This window comes from Eumetopias jubatus, unplaced genomic scaffold (genome assembly GCF_037043125.1).
Source record: "Eumetopias jubatus isolate StellerSeaLion01/CBP00866 unplaced genomic scaffold, mEumJub1_p1.0 scaffold_1, whole genome shotgun sequence".
NCBI lineage: Eukaryota > Metazoa > Chordata > Mammalia > Carnivora > Otariidae > Eumetopias > Eumetopias jubatus.
In genome coordinates, this window is record NW_028274807.1 from 208,409,841 (window position 1) to 208,428,028 (window position 18,188).

Consider the following 18,188-nt stretch of genomic DNA (forward strand, 5'->3'; position numbering starts at 1 on the left):
TAATGGGTTTTATCTCAGGATGATGGAAATGTTCTGGAACTACATAGAGGTGGTGGTTGCACACCATCATGCATATACTAAATTGCTACTTCGTTGTACACTTTAAAAGGGTGCATTTCATGTTGTGTGAAGTTCACCGCAATTAACAAATGCTTTGCCAGGAAAAGGTACAAAGCCTTCATGCTGGATCAGACACTACAATAGTGGTAGCATGGAGGACATTAGGAGAAGGAAGGGAAAAATGAAGGGGGTGGAATCAAAGGGTGAGATGAACCATGAGAGACTATGGAATTTGAGAAACAAACAGGGTTTTAGAGGGGAAGGGGGTGGGGGGATGGGATAGCCCAGTGATGGGTATTAAGGAGAGCACATATTGCATGGAGCACTGGGTGTTATATGCAAACAATGAATCATGGAACACTACATCAAAAACTAATGATGTATTGTATGGTGACTAACATAACATAATAAAATAAAATAATAAATGAATAAAAATAAAAATAAAAAATACAATACACACCAATTCTGAAGGGCAAATGCTTTGGTCTCTACTCTGTACGAATGAGTTTAAACCAGGATGATTTCAGCTGTGATTTAGAGAACAAAGGTGTGTTTTCTATATTGGGCAGGAATGGGAGGCTGCTTGTAAACTAGCAAATTCAGCTCAGAATTTCCACAAAGACTCAGACCGAAAGAGCAAAACCTTGAAAAGATTTATTTGAACCCTGGCTCTGAATGTTTCTCCAGCCTTTTTGATATATCACTCTGCTTATAACTCTTTTGTGCAATAGTATTTTCCTCCCAAGAGCATTCATGCAGCCTATGAACACTTACTGAGCATCTACATTTGCCAAGGACTGTTCTAGGTACCATTTTGTGAGCAAGGCAAAGTCCCTATCCTATCCAGTACTTTGTTGTCTAGTACTTTAACATACAGGCATACCTCATGTCATTGTGCTTCATTTTATTGTACTTGCATTGCAATTTTTACAAATTGAAGGTTTAGGGAACCCCGCATGGAACAAGTCTATTGGTGACATTTTTCCAACAGCGTTTGCTCACTTCATGTCTCTGTGGCACATTCTGATAATTCTCACAGTATTTCAAACTTTTTCATTATTATCATATTGGTTGTGGTGATCTGTGATCAGTGATTATGACCTGCTGAAAGCTCAGGTGAGCATTAGCATTTCTTAGCAATAAAGTGTTTTTTAGTTAAGGTTTGCGCATTGCTTATTTAGATTGACTGATTGATTGATTGTTTGGCTTTTTCTAATTTTTTATTTTAAGTCCAGTTAGTTAACATACAGTCTTATATTAGTTTTAGGTATACAATATAGTGACTCAACACTCCCACACATCATCTGGTGCTCATGGGTGAAATAGGTGATGGGGATTAAGGAGTGCACCTGTCGTGATGAGCACCAGGTGATGTAAGGTTTGTACGTTTTTTAGACAGAATGTTGTTGCACACTTAAAAGACTACAGTATAGTGTAAACAAAACTTTTATATGTTCTGGGAAACCAAAAACCTTATTTGAATAGCTTTACCGTGATATACACTTTATTGCGGGAGTCTGGAACCAAACCTACGGTACCTCTGAAGTCTGTCTGTGCCCACAAATCCCCTCAGGATCTTGTTAAAGTGCAGATTTGGACTCAGTCCCCCAAGAGGCTGCATTCCAAACAGGCGGCCAGGTGATGCTCATGCTGCCACCCCAAAGACCACACTTTAAGTACAAGGATGTGGGGGTTCGCATAAAAATCTTCTTTCAAATCACCTGTATTACAATTAGATTACGCCTATATTTATAAAACTTCACCTTGGCTCTCCATTCTTCTCCCCTCTGGTTCATCACTTTGCTTTACTTCATAGATAAATTTCTTGACTTAAAAAGTCCAGTTAGAATGTCTTTTGCGCTATAACTCTACTTTGCATTTTTTCAGCTTTGGCACCATTGACACCTGAGCTTGGGTCACTTTCTGGAGAGGGTGGGGGAGGCACGGTCCTGTGCATTATAAGGTGTTGAGCAGCATCCCTGGCCCCCACCCACTAGATACCAGTAGCATCCCTCAGTGCGGGGGATGTCTCCAGACATTACCAAATGGCCCCAAGGGGTCAAAATCGCCCAAATGGAGAACCACTGGTCTATTTCTGGCAACCTTACCACTTCCCTGTTGGTAAAAGATGTTCATAATAACTAACCCTCATCTGGTGTGTACCAGGCACAGACACTGTTCTAAAGAGGTAGCATCTCTTAATTCATTTAATAATTCCAAATACTCTATGGGGTCCTTTTATTGTCCCTATCCTAATATGGGAAAACTGAGGCACAGAGCAATTGGGTGATTTTTCCAAGTTCACACAGCCGGTCAATGGTGGATCAAGATTGAAACCGGGTCAGCTGGCTCCAGAAGCTGCTTTCTTGTGCTTTCTACTTTCCCTCAGGGTGTGGGATCTATCAGATTGGATTTGTATTCTTTTTTTTTAATTTTTTTATTGTTATGTTAATCACCATATATTACATCATTTGTTTTGGTGTACTGTTCCATGATTCATTGTTTGTTCATAACACCCAGTGCTCCATGCAGAACGTGCCCTCCTCAATACCCATCACCAGGCTAACCCATCCCCCTACCCTCCTCCCCTCTAGAACCCTCAGTTTGTTTTTCAGAGTCCATCATCTCTCATGGTTCGTCTCCCCCTCTGACTTACTCCCCTTCATTCTTCCTCTCCTGCTATCTTCTTCTTTTTCTTTTTTCTTAAAATATGTTGCGTTATTTGTTTCAGAAGTACAGATCTGTGATTCAACAGTCTTACACAATTCACAGCGCTCACCGTAGCACATATCTTCCCCAATGTCCATCACCCAGCCACCCCATCCCTCCCACCCCCGACCACTCCAGCAACCCTCAGTTTGTTCCTGAGATTAAGAATTCTTCATATCAGTGAGGTCATATGATACATGTCTTTCTCTGATTGACTTATTTCACTCAGCATAACACCCTCCAGTTCCATCCACGTCATTGCAAATGGCAAGATCTCATTCCTTTTGATGGCTGCATAATATTCCATTGTGTATATATACCACATCTTCTTTATCCATTCATCTGTCGATGGGCATCTTGGCTCTTTTCACAGTTTGGCTATTGTGGACATTGCTGCAATAGTATTCTTATTCTTTGTATCTTCAAAGCTGCAACATGTTGTTGAGATATTCGAGTCACTGCTCACTAATAACACTCTACCGGGAGCGGGAGAGAAGAGCAAAGTCGCATCTTGGGCTACAAATGTTCTCCAGACTGTGGAATCAAATGCTCTAGAAACTGCCTTGAAATTCCCGGAGCAAAAAATCCAGAAAATCCACAACAGTACTGTGGGTAAGAAGAGGATATGGCCTGATGCACACAGGGGGTTCTTTCGTTGTAAGCTGGAGTCTGGGTTACACAATTAGAAAAATAAATATCCTGCCTGGGTCCATTTATACAGACTTCTAGAAAATGCAAGTTAATCTATAGTGATGGGTGGAGGGGGGAGGAGGGAGAAAATTCGAGGAGACTGTTGGGTATGAAAGACATGTTCAGTACCTTGATTATGGTGTTGGTTTCACAGGAATATGGCATATACACAGGTATATATACTCAATAAAACTCATCAAATTGTACACTCTATTATGTGCAATTTATTACACATTAATCACAGCTCCATAGACCTGTTCAAAAAAAAGAAAGAAAGGGGGCGCCTCGGTGGCTTGGTTGGTTAAGCAGCTGCTTTTGGCTCAGGTCATGATCTTGGGGTCCTGAGATCAAGTCCTGTGTCAGTCTCCCCCTGCTCGTGCTCTCTCTGCTCTCTCACTCACTTGCTCTCACTCTCTCTCAAATAAATAAGTAAAATCTTCTAAAAACAAAAAGAAAGAAAGAAAAGATTGCCAATGGTTTCCAGTCCTGAGTCTGGGATTTTGGATTCAAAGTAGTTTTTTGGGTTTTTGTTTTTGTTTTTTTAATCCAAAGCCTAATACCTACTGGCACATATCACAGTTCCATCCCAGAAGGAACATCTTACTTCTGGGACTTACTTACTTTAACATCTTTAATAAAGATATTAAAACATATCTTTTAAATAAAAATACTTTTATCATACTTGTCATACATATTCATAATGTAACCACGTGATGAGATATTATGGTAAATAGTTTGATCTTCATAATCATTTCACTATTTTAAAAAACAAAAATAAATAAATATCATTACAAAGCCAGGTATTAAATTTAAAAAAAAAGAAAAAAGAAAAAAACATATAGACAAAACTAAATTTAGAACAGCCAAATATGCCCACAACCCAATCTTCCTATCCTATAACCATGTAGATGCATGTCTGATGCAGATGCATATTTGCTGTGTATGTGATGTTGTACATACAATTTTCACACATTACATCGCCAACATCTCTCCATGTAAATTATATACATCATCAGTCCCTATATTATTGTCTTCAATGGTTTATCAAATTGCATTGTATATAATTTATTTATACTGTATGTTTATTTATACTGTATTTATTTCCCTATTCTGGGAAATGTAGGTTGTTGCCAAACAACTCCGTGAACAGACCATTGAAAATTTATCTGTGTATATTTGTTTGATATTTTCTTAGGATAAATTCATAGAGGAAGAATTGTCAGGTCAAGGAGAAAAGAAACATTTTATAGACTTTGATACATATCACTATATTGGCCTCCAGAAATGCTGTTTGCTGTGCCTTTATTCGGCCCAGGGATATCAAAGGATCGGTGTATGCCTAACTAATCATTTTGCTTTACCAATTTGTATGATAAGATAGTTTACATTCTATAAAAATAATAATAAATTTTTATAAATTTTTAAATATAAAATAGAATCCCATGCCTAACCTTCTTGGGAAACTGGAATCAGGACTTATTCATTAATTTATTCATTCATTTCATTCATTCATTTCATTCAAAATTAAACCATTTTTCAGATTACAATAGCTCTCATCTTTCCTGATCTGGCCAGGTCCTAACTGATGGGGCAGACCAATGCCCTCCCCTCATTGGGTTTCACTCCCCTCATCTGTGAATGGACAGACACAGCAGGAACCCGACTGTACCCATCACCCAGTTTCAACAGTTTCAAACTCACAACCAGCCTCCAGCCGTCTGCTAATATTTAAGTTAAATATTTTCATGAGCTTGTTTCTTGATGGCAATTCTCCTGTGACTTCATTTTCATTGGAAGCATGGTTCCCTGTTATAGAGATAAGCTGTCAATTATTAAATCAATTCCTCCTTGTTGAACATTTAGATCATTTCCTATTTTTCACACTATCATCTCTGCTGCTGAAAACTGTCTTGTAGCTAAATCTACCCTCCCGTCCATGATTGTTTTCTGAGAATTAATTCCTAGAAACAGAATTGTTGCTTCAAAGATGATTGCTAGAGGGGGCGCCTGGGTGGCTCAGTCAGTTGAGCCTACCACTCTTGACTTCGGTTCAAGTCATGTTCTCAGGGTCGTGCTTAAGATTCTCTCCCCGCCCCTGCCCCTCCCCCTGCTCATACTCTCTCTCTCAATAAGTAAATAAATAAAATATTTTTTAAAAAAAAGATGATTGCTCGAGAACTTTAGTTAAGAACTTGTTTCAGGAGTTAGGGTCTTACCTCGTTTGGATAAGGGTCCCTCATGGGGTTATTTGACAATGTACAGTGCCTGGCACATCCTAGACATTCAGTAAACGTAACCTGTCCATGTTGCTATGCACATTTTTAAAGCTTATAATAATGGCAAACTTGATTGTTGTTTTTCTCACCAGCTATTGAAACTCGAGTTGTTACAGACAATTGCTCTGAAGAAGGAAAGATCTTCAGCTTGAACACCCACATGAACTCAGTGAACATCCACTGCAATGATGTTGTGCAAGAAAACATACAAGGTACATATGGTGGCTGTATTCAGAACCTCTAAGACACACAGATCAGTATCATTGTATGAGTCACAAGGAAAGTCGCCAACAGGCTCCTTCCTAATGGGTTTGTTACCCTAAGACTGTGTCATTTGAGTCTTTTCCTTAAAAAATCTTCCCAAAGTGAAGGCTTTCTATTCTTCAGCATGGAAGACACTTCTTTGCAATTTGGGGGCAGTTCTGTCCTGGTCTCAGTTGAGGTTCACCCAAACGCAGTCCCCGAGAAAAGTGTAAGTTTATTTGGGAGGTGATTCCAGGAAGCATCAGTCAGTGTATTAGTCAGGGTTTCCCAGAGAAACAGAATCAATATGGTGTGGGGGGCAGGGGGATAGAGAGAGAGAGAAACAGAGATAGAGATTTTAAGAAATTAGCTCCTGTGATTCTGGATGGTAGCAAGTCTAAAATCTAGCCAGCAGGCTGGAGACCCAGGAAAGAGTTGATGTAACTGCAGACAAAGACAGGCTAGAGGCAGAATTCCCTCTTATTTGGGAGAAGAGAGTCTTTTTCTTAAGGCCTTCAACTGATTGGAGGAGGCCCACCCACATGGTGGAGGGTAATCTGCTTTACTCAAAGTCTATTGATTTAAATGTTACTCTCGTCTTAAAAAAAAATGCCTTTACAGCGACACCCTGACTCTTGTTTGACCCAATATCTGGGTAGTATGGCCTAGCCACATTGACACATATAATTAACCATCCCAGTAGGAGGAGAAAAGAAATGAGACAGGGAAGAGGAGACAGCCAATACAGGTATCACTATGGTAGCGAGTAGGTCACTGATGGTGGTAACCGTGACTCATCCCACTGAGCTCTCCCATTCAAAGAGGGAGAGCTGCTCTGATCCACCAGTGGTTGAAGGCCCTGCCATTCTGCCCTGTGTACCAATCCAACACATTCACTGCAGGGAATGCTCCCAGGCAGAGAGTTGCAGTTGCTTGCAGGAAAATTCATCAGCATATAAGGAACCCAAGAGTGCCAAGCAAATTAAGTTAGGGTGCCTACAGCATTTGCTACAGCCTGTGTATGAAGGAATGGATTGTTACTATTAATTGTCCCAGTGTTGCCAGACTTTCTGATTTTTCAAGAGAAACCAAAAATTGGGTTGGTAAATGAATACCTTCAATTTTTAAGTTTGGCCTTACAACAGCTGCCCTATCATTATAACTGCTATAGCATGACAAATGGGGTCTTAAAATCCAGTCCTATGAACATGGGATACCTCTGGTCTGTACTATCAGTGAAAGGCCCCAAGTAAAGGCATCAAAATGTGGACAACTAACCATATGCTGAACTGAGGAAGTGTCATGAGACAATTAGTTCCTATCACTTCCTCTCCTCCCCCAAGAAGATAAGAACTTGATTCTGCCTCGTTTGAGAATGGGCCAGGTGGAGGATGGAAGCCAACTTCCGACCACACAAGTTCATGCTTGCCTTGTCACCAGGAGTTTCTTCTAAAACTCACAATTTGTAGAGAGTGTGCAAGACTTCACAGTGCAAGCCAAACAAAGCACATCTGCAGCCGCACATGTTCTCCGATCACATTCGAATATACTGGGGATTAGGATTTCACATGTGAATTCAAAGAGGACACAACTCAGCTCATAAGAACTCCCTCCGCTGAATGTTTAAGTAAGTTGCAGACATCATAATGTGATTACATGTGCCTGAAGGGGCTCCTGGCATAAAAGTGCCCAGTGGAAGGCTATTTATCCTCCCCGGAGGGCCCTGTAGTCTCACCTCTGAGCATTTACATTGGCTGTTCCTCTACCAGGAATGCCAACCACCAGGCCACCGGGTGAACTCTTACTCTTCAACGTGGTTCAGCTTTCACCTCCTCCATGAAGCCTCCCAGGACTGCCCACTTCCACCACAACACCAAAGTCAGGCCCTGCCTCCTCTGCACGCCCCCCAGCCTCTTGAACCTGCCTTATCCCGGCATCTAACATGTTGTGTTGCATCTAGATTGCCACGTCCTTGTCTCCCCCACCATGCTGGAATCCCCATTGGGATGGCAATCATGAATTATTTTTCTCTAGAGTCACCATTACAGGCTCATTACGTAGAGAACAGTGATGAATGTTCTCTGAATGAAATCCACGTTTAGGTGGAGGTCTCAATGTTCCTAAGGAGGGAAAAGAACCCATTGACCGATGTGTGACAAGCTCCCAGAGGGACATTTCTCTGTCCTTCACGTCCTGTCTAGGGCAGGATCCTTCTTTGTCGTGGGGGCCACCCTGTGCCCTGTAGGATATTGAGCAGCACCTCTGGTCTTTATTCACTAGACACCAGAAACAAACACCCAGTGTGGCAACCAAAAATGCGTCCAGACATTGCCCAATGTCCCCAGAGGGGGTTAGAATCAGCCCCCCACCCCCAACTGAGAATTGCTCGCAGGGAGCGACCTTATAATTGACCTTCAAACAGCAACAACTTTAAGACTGAAAGGAGGTGCTATCGAGTTACACCCACACACCCATCAGAGGTAACACGAGACACAGAATCCCATGACATCCCTTTCCGGTAAAACATCTCAGAGAACAAAACCCAGCCACCGGAAGCTGACCGTGAACACCTGCAGCCACCCTTCTCTTTTCTGCTTGTGCTTTTGCTCCTAACCAGAATACTTCAGCCCAAAAATAAGCTATTTCTAAGCACAAGAACAGACGGACGTATCACCTGCCCATCTTTTCCAACCACCTACCACTGTTTCATTCTGACAACTGGAAACTGTCATTAATTCGGAGGAACAGCAACGAATTGCTTCTGATCCCTCAGGCAGGACCAGAGAAGCCTGATTAAAGAAACCTACGGAGGAATTTATTCCAATAGGATGGGCTGCATAGCTAGTAAATGGCAAAGCTGGGATTTTAATCCAGAAACCTAGTAACCTATTTCCTGTCTCTACAGTCCTAACTGCTTCATAGATATGGCCTCGGCAGTGTGGACTTCTTGGCAGCTACAAAGAATAAAGAAAACTTATTGACATCGGAATATGGTCATAACATCCTATAATCCTATAACCCACCATATTCAAACTAACTACAAATATATATGTTTGTTTATATATATATATATGTGTGTGTGTTAGTGGCTAACATATATAACACATATATACATATATGTTATATGTATATATATATATATATATATATAAACAGGAGAAATTTATTTTCTCACAGTTCTGGAGGCTAGCAGTCTGAGATCAAGGCATTGGCAGGGTTGGTTTCTTCCGAGATCTCTCTCCCTGGCAGATGGCCACCTTCTCCCTGTGTCTTCACATGGTCTTTTTTCTGAGTGTACATCCCTGGTCTCTCTTTGTGCGTCCAGATTTCTTCTTCTTTCCTCTTCAGTACAGGTCAGCTTTCACCTCTTCCATAAGGCCTCCCAGGACTGCCCACTTCCATCACAGCACCGAAGTCAGGCCCTCTCTCCTCTGGCCCTATCTTTATGAAGGCCCTGTCTTCAAACACAGTCACATTCTCAAGTACTACGGGTTCAGACTTCAACTTAATTTGGGGCAGGGGACACAATTTGGCACATAACACTATCCTACTGATACATGTCATGTGTATGTCCTTCTAATATATAATAGAATTACAAATACATGGTATAAATATAGCCTGTACACATATATTTTTTAGTCTATTAAAGTATGTTAAATTGGGGCACCTTGGCAACTCAGTCGGTTGAGTGCCTGACTCTTGATTTCGACTCAGGTCAGGATCTCAGGGTCATGAAATAGAGCCCTGTGTCAGGCTCTGAGCTGGTCATGGAGCCTGCTTAAGATTGTCTCTCTCCTTCTGCCCACCCCCCCCAAATAAAAAAAAAATAAAGTATGTTAAATTATGGGTTTCCTTTGCTTAAACTGTCTTAAAATAAAAGCAAACGTCCTCCTCAAGATTCATAAAGCCCTATAGGATCTGCCCCCATCACATCCCTGCCCTCACCCCCTCCCGCTCTCGTACACACACACTTCTTCAGCCACACTGGCCTCCTCCTTGTTCCCTGAACCAGCTGGGCACGTTCAAGTCCCTGGGACTTTGTCCCTGTTATATCAGATCTACCTAGAACATTCTTCTGTGAGGCCACGTGGCCCCCCCCTCCCTTCACACTGCTGTCTGAAATCTGTCTGAAATAGCATCCTCCAAGTCTCTCTGTCCTCCCCTTACCTCACTTAATTTTCTCCCTGGGACCGATCATTTCCTGACATACACTTTTACTGATTTGTTTATATTTGTTTGTCTCTGTCCTGCACCAGAAAGATCTGTAAGAGCAGAAATGATTTCTTTGTCCCCCACTGTATCCCCAGAAGAGTGTCTGGACCCGAGTAGGCATTCCATCAAAAAAAAAAAAGTTGAATAAATGAATAGATAGATAGATAGATAGAGGTAGTGGCCTAAATTTCTATAAACATTATTTTTTTCTGAATCTGGTTTACATATAGAATATACGGGAGAAGATGATCACATTCACATGTACATACAAAGAGATAGACATACATGTAACCCAACTGTTAATGGATTTCTTTGAGTCCAGTCTCAACATTATGCTTCATCTGAAAGGAATGCAAAACCAATTCTAAAAGTCTTGAAAAATAAATCAGCCTTTCCGGAAGTCTCTTCAGGAAGTGGAATTACATCACGGAAGGCTTACCTAACTCCCTAAGCTTCCTCTTCAAGGCTGACCCTTCTGGCTCCTCTCCTCCTCCCTCAAAATTCCATCTGCCTCTTTTTTGCCTTCCTCCCATCTTATTTGATGCATTTTCTCCTAAGGCTACAGCCATGTCCTTTCTGATGCAAATCAGTGTAACCTCTCTTGGTTTGTCCAGTTCTTTTCTTCGAACCCCAAGTTTTACCCCATTCAATACAAAAAAGGGTTCAAGGCCACAAACACAATGTCTGTCTCAGAGGTGAGAAAGGGAGAGACGGTGAGAATCTCTATTTCATTTGACCCTCATATAGGTGACTATGTGTGCATATGTATACTTGTGTGTATATCATGTGTGCAGGCATGGTAGGTGTGGGGAAGGAAAGGTGGTACTTTTAAAGCCCCCCCCCATTTTTCTGTTTTCTCAGGTCCCACGGCAATTGCCTTTATTTCTTATTCTTCTCTTGGAACCCTCATAAACGCAACATTTTTTGAAGAGGCAAATGAGAAAGACCGAGTGTACCTGAACTCCCAGGTAGTGAGTGCTGCTATTGGACCCCAAAGGAACATATCTCTCTCCAAATCTGTGATTCTGAGTTTTCAGCATGTGAAGGTGGGTCAGAGCTGCACTTTGAACTTGCTTAGGTTTCTTGGAGGTAGAGTGAACAATGTGCGTATACCCTCGCCAGTCAGTGCCTCTGGGCTGTGCTGTCCAATCAATACCTTAGCCAGGAGCCTCGTGTAACAATTGAGCATTTGAAATTTGGTGCCTCTGGGAATTGAGATTTTGAAGACAGTATTTCCAGATTTAGACTTGGTAGTTCCAGATTTTGAAGTTCTCATAAGAAAAAAGCATGCAAAATATCTCATTAATGACTTTTAAGGGGCACCTGTGTGGCTCAGTCAGTTAAGCATCTGCCTTCGGCTCAGGTCATGATCTCAGGGTCCTGGAATCAAGCCCCATGTCAGGCTCCCTGTTTAGCAGGGAGTCTGCTTCTCCTTCTACCTCTGTCCCTTCCCCCCTGCTCATGCTCTCTCTGTCTCTCTCAAATAAATAGATAAAATCTTTGAAAAAATAAATAAAAATAAATAAATAAAATATTTTTTAAGAAAAATAATGTGGGGCGCCTGGGTGGCTTAGTCGTTAAGCGTCTGCCTTCAGCTCAGGTCATGATCCCAGGATCCTGGGATCAAGCCCGGCATCCAGCTCCCTGCTCCGCGAGAAGCCTGCTTCTCCCTCTCCCACTCCCCCTGCTTGTGTTCCCTCTCTTGCCGTGTCTCCCTCTGTCAAATAAATAAATAAAATCTTGGGGGGGGGAAATGCTTTAAAAAAAAAGAAAGAAAAATAATGTTTATATTGATTGCATATATTGATTTATATTGACATACTAAAAGATACTGTTTTGAATACAGTGGGTTACATAAAATATATTGTTAAAATTAATTTGAAATGGGAGGAATGAAGGGGGGTAAATTGGAGGGGGAGACGAACCATGAGAGATGATGGACTCTGAAAAACAAACTGAGGGTTCTAGAGCGGAGGGGGGTGGGGGGATGGGTTAGCCTGGTGATGGGTATTAAGGAGGGCACGTTCTGCTTGGAGCACTGGGTGTTATGCACAAACAATGAATCATGGAACACTACATCACAAACTAATGATGTAATGTATGGTGATTAACATAACAATAAAAAATGTACTAGACATAAAAAAAGAAAATTCAACTAAATAAACCCCCCAAAAAATTAATTTGAAATGTTCCTTTAGCTTTTTTAATATGGCTAGCAGAAAATTTCAAACTACACAAGTAGCTCACATGATATTTCTCTTGGGCATCATGATTCTAGTGCATGGGATTATTTTAGTTGGAGGTACCTCCAATTTTATTCTGTGAAATTTGAACTGAGACATAGCATTCACTCCCACACAAAAGCCTGGTATTAATTATCAAGACTACATAACTTGATTGGAAAAAACATTTTTATTTAATTCATTCCCTTTTCCCCTTCTCTGCCCAAACTCTTAAAGACAGAAAGGTCAGTAGCCAGACCCAGATGTAATAAAATTCGTCTCTTCCCTTGCCTTTCAGCTTTGTCATAAAAGTAAGAGTTGAAAGAAATCCTGCCACTTGCAACAATATGGATGAATCTTGAGGGTATTATGCTAAGTGAAATAAGTCAGACAGAGAAAGACAGATACTGTATGGTCTTACTTATATGTAGAATTTCAAAAAGCCAAACTCATAGACACAGGTATTTTGGGTTACCAGGGGTGGGGGGATGGGAGAGAAAAAGTGCAGAAGGTCAAAGGTACAAACTTCCAGTTACAAGTAGAATAAGTTCCGGGGATGTAATTAATATACAGCGTGATAACTCTAGTTAACAATACTATATTGCATACCTGAAAGTTGCTGAGAGAGTAGATTTTAAGTTGTCGCCACAAAATAAAAATTGTAACTACATGAGGTGATGGATATTAACTAACTTCATTTTGCAATATATGCATGTGTCAAAAACTTATGTTATATACCTTACAGTTACATAATTTATATGTCAGTTATATCTCAATAAAGCTGGAAAAAACAGATAAAATTATTTTTTAATTTTAAACAAAATAAGAATGGGGGGAGTAGGAAATGTAGGATTTCTCTATCGGATGCATAAAACCTAAGTATGGAATTTTTTTTTAAAGATTTTATTTATTCGTGAGAGACAGAGGGAGAGAGAGAGAGAGAGAGAGAGAGAAGCAGAGGGAGAAGAACGCTCCCAAGGAGCAGGGAGCCCGATGCGGGACTCGATCCCAGGACCCTGGGATCATGACCTGAGCCGAAGGCAGACGCTTAACCATCTGAGCCACCCAGGCGCCCTGGAATTTTTCATATATGGCATGGGGCAGTGGGAGTGGAGCAAGAAATCTGGAGATGGTCTAGTGGATATTATCAAAGGAGATACAGCCCCCCAAACAGGAGAATGTGTGACTCGTCTTCTTGGCCCCATGAAGTGATGCTCTGGAACAAAAAGAAGAGGTTGAGGGGTGCCTGGGTAGCTCAGTCGGTTAACCGACTGCCTTCAGCTCAGGTCATCATCCCAGGGTCCTGGGATCGAGCCCCGCATCGGGCCCCCTGCTCTGCGTGCGGGAAGCCTGCTTCTCCCTCTCCCACTCCCCTGCTTGTGTTCCCTCTCTCGCTGTGTCTTTCTCTGTCAAATAAATAAATAAAATCTTTAAAAAAAAATAGAAATCACCTGAGTCACTTTTAAGCCACATATCTCCTCGCTTGCCACCCCAGTGTAGACGGATATTCTGAGAGTTGTCCCTCCCAAGGAAGAACATGATGAGCCCTTTCTACTTTCAGAGGAAGCCCAGTAGAGGAAAGGCCTTCTGCGTATACTGGAAGAGCACGGGGGGCCACGGCCAGTGGTCCAGGGACGGCTGTTTCCTGATCCAAGTGAACAAAAGTCACACCATATGCAACTCCACCCACCTGTCCAGTTTCGCTGTCCTCATGGCCTTAACCAGCCAGGTACAATGTATACATTTAATTCCTCCAGCTAATCCTGTGTGAGCTCCTGCTGGATAAGTACTCTTTAAAAAAAGGGGGGGGGGGAAACACAAGGGACTAAAGTGAGGGATTGCAGAAAGCATGCTGCTTTCCATAGAAAGGTCAGGGTGGCCTCTATGAGAATTAAGCATTTGAGCTGCAATCTGAATATTGAATCAGTAGTGTTGCAACATGGGTGAGCCTCAAAAACATCGCACTGAATGAAAGAAGTCAGACACAAAGGGCTACCTGTTGTATGATTCCACTTATATGAAATGTCCAGAATAAGCAAAGCCAGAGAGTCAGAAAGTAGATTACTGGTTGCAAGGGACTGGGGGAGGAAGAAATGGCGGTAAGTGTTTAATGGACATGGGATTGCTATATGATATTCCCTTGCATGGCTGTACTACAATTTACTTATCCGTTCTACAGTTAATGTGCATCTAGGTTGTTTCCCACTGGGGGCTATTAAAAGCAACGTTACAGGTGGATGGGGATTGGCTACATGGAGGATGGGTATTAAGGAGGGCACTTGTTATGATGAGCACTGGGTGTTGCATGTAAGTGATGAATCACTGAACTCTACTCCTAATGCCAATATTATACAGTATGTCAACTAACTAGAATTTGATTAAATATTTGAAAAGGAAAAAAAAAAGCAATGCTACCTTTCTGGGATGAGGCATAGAAAATCCCATGTGGGATCCCCCAGGGTGACAAGAAAGCAGCATTCTCCAGAGGGTGTAGCTACCAGATTGTAAAGACTCTGTTATCTTGGGTTTCTGAGTGACTGTGTGGAGCAGAGTATATTTCCATCTGTACAAAGTTTAAAAACAGACACAACTAAGCCATATTCTTAGGGGTTGCATACTTCAGTGGTAAAACTATAAAGATAGGCAGGAACTGCTTATCATAAAAAGATCATGGTTACCTCTGAGGAAGAAGGTGGTTTGCAATTGGAAAGAGCTTCTGGGATAATGTCTACAAACTAATGATCTTACAAATCATTTAATAATTTTTAATCGTGTGATACACTTATGTGTATGCTCTTTTCTGTATGTGTGTTATATTTCACAATTTTTTAAGGTTAAAAAAGCAAAGAATTAAAAAGTTCTATAAAGTGATATTGAACCAAGTGCAAATCTGCATATCATTATAAGGGATGGCAACTATCATTTCCTACTGGTGAGTCTTACTCAGTCTGCGTGGCTCACCAGATTCCTGGCTCCTGTCTTTAAGGAGATGAGTCGCCAAGAGCTGAATTATACAGATGTCTTAGTTTGGGATCTCCTAAAGGCAGATCCTGAGACAAAAATTTGAGGGCAAGTAGTTTCTCTGGGAGGTGACCCCAAGACACATCAGTAGGACAATAAGGAAGTAAGACAGAGAAGAGAGGCAGCCAGTAAAGGTTGTGTTAAGGAAAGTTACCCCCATGGACAACTGGGACCCAATCCCATTGGTTACTTCTGGGAGATATCACAGAACATGCATTTCAGAGCCTTCCCACATAAAGGTGAGGGAGCTGAGGTATTTATCCACCAATGCCATTACTTTTATTGCTTGAGGGCAGCTTTCAATGGGCATTAACATCCTGGTATTTGTGACTCCTTCTCGCATGTCCAAGCATGTTCATGTGGCAGGAGAAATACTCTCAGGCAGGGTCACTGGATTTCACAGAAAGCAGCCAAAGAGCAGGTACCAATGAGTGTGAAGAGGTTAATAGCCTCTGCTACACAGGGCTTCCTACAGCTCTTGGGTGCAAGACTTAGCTTAGCATATTCATTCATTTCAAGGTGAGTCTGCCGTACAACATGGAGCCTATAGTTAATACAAAAATTGTGCACTTAAAAACTTATTAAGGGAGTAGATCTCATGTTGTTTCTTATCACGGAAAGAAAAAAGCAAAATGACACAAGATCTTGGAGGTGATGGATACGTTTATTACCTCGATTGTGGTGATGGCATCATAAATATGTGCTTATGTCCAAACTCATCAAAATGTGTGCATTCAATTAGTGTAGTATTTTGTATATTAGGTATCCCTCAGTAAAGATGGGGGGAAAAGACTTAGTCTGACAGATACTTCTTACACTCTCTATCATCTGGAGTCATGCCTATGTTTGGGATGCCCCATTCCAAGGGGGAGGGGGATTAATCCTGGAGACTGACCATGATGTCCTCTTTGCTGGGTCCCAGGAGAAGGATCCCGTGCTGGCTGTGATCACCTATGTGGGGCTGGGCCTCTCTCTGCTGTGCCTCCTCCTGGCAGCCCTCACCTTCCTGCTGTGCAAAACCATCCAGAACACCAGCACCTCGATCCACCTGCAGCTCTCAATCTGCCTCTTCCTGGCCCACTTGCTCTTCCTCACGGCCATCGACCGGACTGAGATCAAGGTACTGACATTGTCATAGGGGAGCCTCTGCCCTGTCCCAGGGGTGCTCAGTTCATGGAGCTGTGCTGCAATGATATCTTAATAAACTGGCCTTGGGTTCTGTGGAGGGTAAAGGGGTAAGTAGTCTATTTCACACTGACTAATGAACTAGAAGACAAACCCTCTCCTGACAAATCAACCATCTACATGACAGTTCTCTCCAATGGCAAAGTATGGTACAGGTCCTGGGGCCACCGTCCTCCCTGACAGTCCCTCCTGGTGACACCTTTCTCCTCCCCCAGGTTCTGTGCGCCATCATTGCCGGTGCCCTACACTATCTCTACCTGGCGTCCTTCACCTGGATGCTGCTGGAGGGTCTGAACCTCTTCCTCACTGCACGCAACCTGACAGTGGTCAACTACTCCAGCGTGAGCAGGTTCATGAAGAAGTTCATGTTCCCTGTGGGCTATGGAGTCCCGGCTATAATTGTGGCCATTTCTGCTGTGATCAAGTCTGACCTTTATGGAACACCTGATCGGTGAGCTCAGCTCTCACCCTATGCTGCGGACAGTTTTAAGGGCAGTGTTAACGATGATGATTGGGATATCTACATCGAACCCACTCTCCTTTCCCCTTGGCTGTAACAGCTCTAACCTCTTTCCTGATGAGGCAGAGAAAGATGACAGTAAAAGTGTGGAAGGTTTGGGGTGCTTGGGTGGCTCAGTCTGTTAGGCATGCCTTCAGCTCAGGTCATGATCCCAGGGTCCTGGGATCGAGTCCCATGTCAGGGTCCCTACTCAGCGGAGAGCTGTTTCTCCCTCTCCCTCTGACCCTCCCCCTGCTCATGTTCTCTCTCTCACTGTCAAATAAATAAATAAAATCTTTAAAAAAAAAGAGTGTGGAAAGTTCTGGAAAGAGGGTATTTTGTAGTTAGGTCCCAGCTTCATCCTTCCCATAATTTGGGACCTCGAGTCCTCAAGTCTCTGTGCCCCCATTAGCGAAACCGGGATAACAGTTGTCCCCATGGTCCCACCCTCACAATGCTGCTCTAAAACTTCAGCAGGACTGTGCTTGTAAAATGTTTAGTGTAGCATTAACATGTGGTAGTGAACAATCAAAGCCTTCGTTGTCATCCGCTGACATTTTCAGGAGATGTTGGAAAAGCATTGGGAAAAGTGTTCATTTCATGTGCTTTCTCTGATCTTTCTTTGTGCCCCTTTTCCCATTGTTCCCAGCTGCTGGCTCAACCTGGACCAGGGATTCATCTGGAGTTTCCTTGGCCCCGTCTGTGTCATTATCTGTGTGAGTGACTATGTGGCTTCAGGGTTCCCGACCGAAGAAGAAGCACAGGGCATGCTGGGTGCAAGACAGCATAAGGGGCATACATTTTCTCAGCTGTATGAATTGATTTTTCCACCTGCTACCAATTCAATACCACATGCAGGGAGGTGGGAATTGTGTGCAATTTACAGCGGACACGGTGCATTATTTTAACTTGCGTTCTGCATGATCTGTGTCATTCCTGCAGGTGAATTTAGTTATTTTTCTCCTGGTCCTTTGGATTTTAAAAAGGAAACTTTCCTCTCTCAACAGTGAAGTGTCAACCATCCAGAACATGAGGTAAGGTGGGGTAAATGGTATTTTCTGACCCCCCTCT

General features: G+C 42.4%; 1 protein-coding gene across 2 annotated transcripts in view; it reads left to right on the forward strand.

The window, feature by feature from the left end:
- The window catches only part of ADGRE3 (adhesion G protein-coupled receptor E3), a 48,081-nt gene that overhangs the window by 17,710 nt on the left and 12,183 nt on the right, over positions 1–18,188 (forward strand). For both annotated transcript variants that reach the window (XM_028088713.2, XM_028088715.2), the window contains 8 exons: positions 3,198–3,381; positions 5,828–5,947; positions 11,052–11,236; positions 13,974–14,141; positions 16,356–16,553; positions 16,834–17,069; positions 17,767–17,833; positions 18,060–18,151. In XM_028088713.2, coding sequence (XP_027944514.1) covers positions 3,198–3,381; positions 5,828–5,947; positions 11,052–11,236; positions 13,974–14,141; positions 16,356–16,553; positions 16,834–17,069; positions 17,767–17,833; positions 18,060–18,151 — 1,250 coding nt within the window. The remainder of the gene's footprint in view (positions 1–3,197; positions 3,382–5,827; positions 5,948–11,051; positions 11,237–13,973; positions 14,142–16,355; positions 16,554–16,833; positions 17,070–17,766; positions 17,834–18,059; positions 18,152–18,188) is intronic.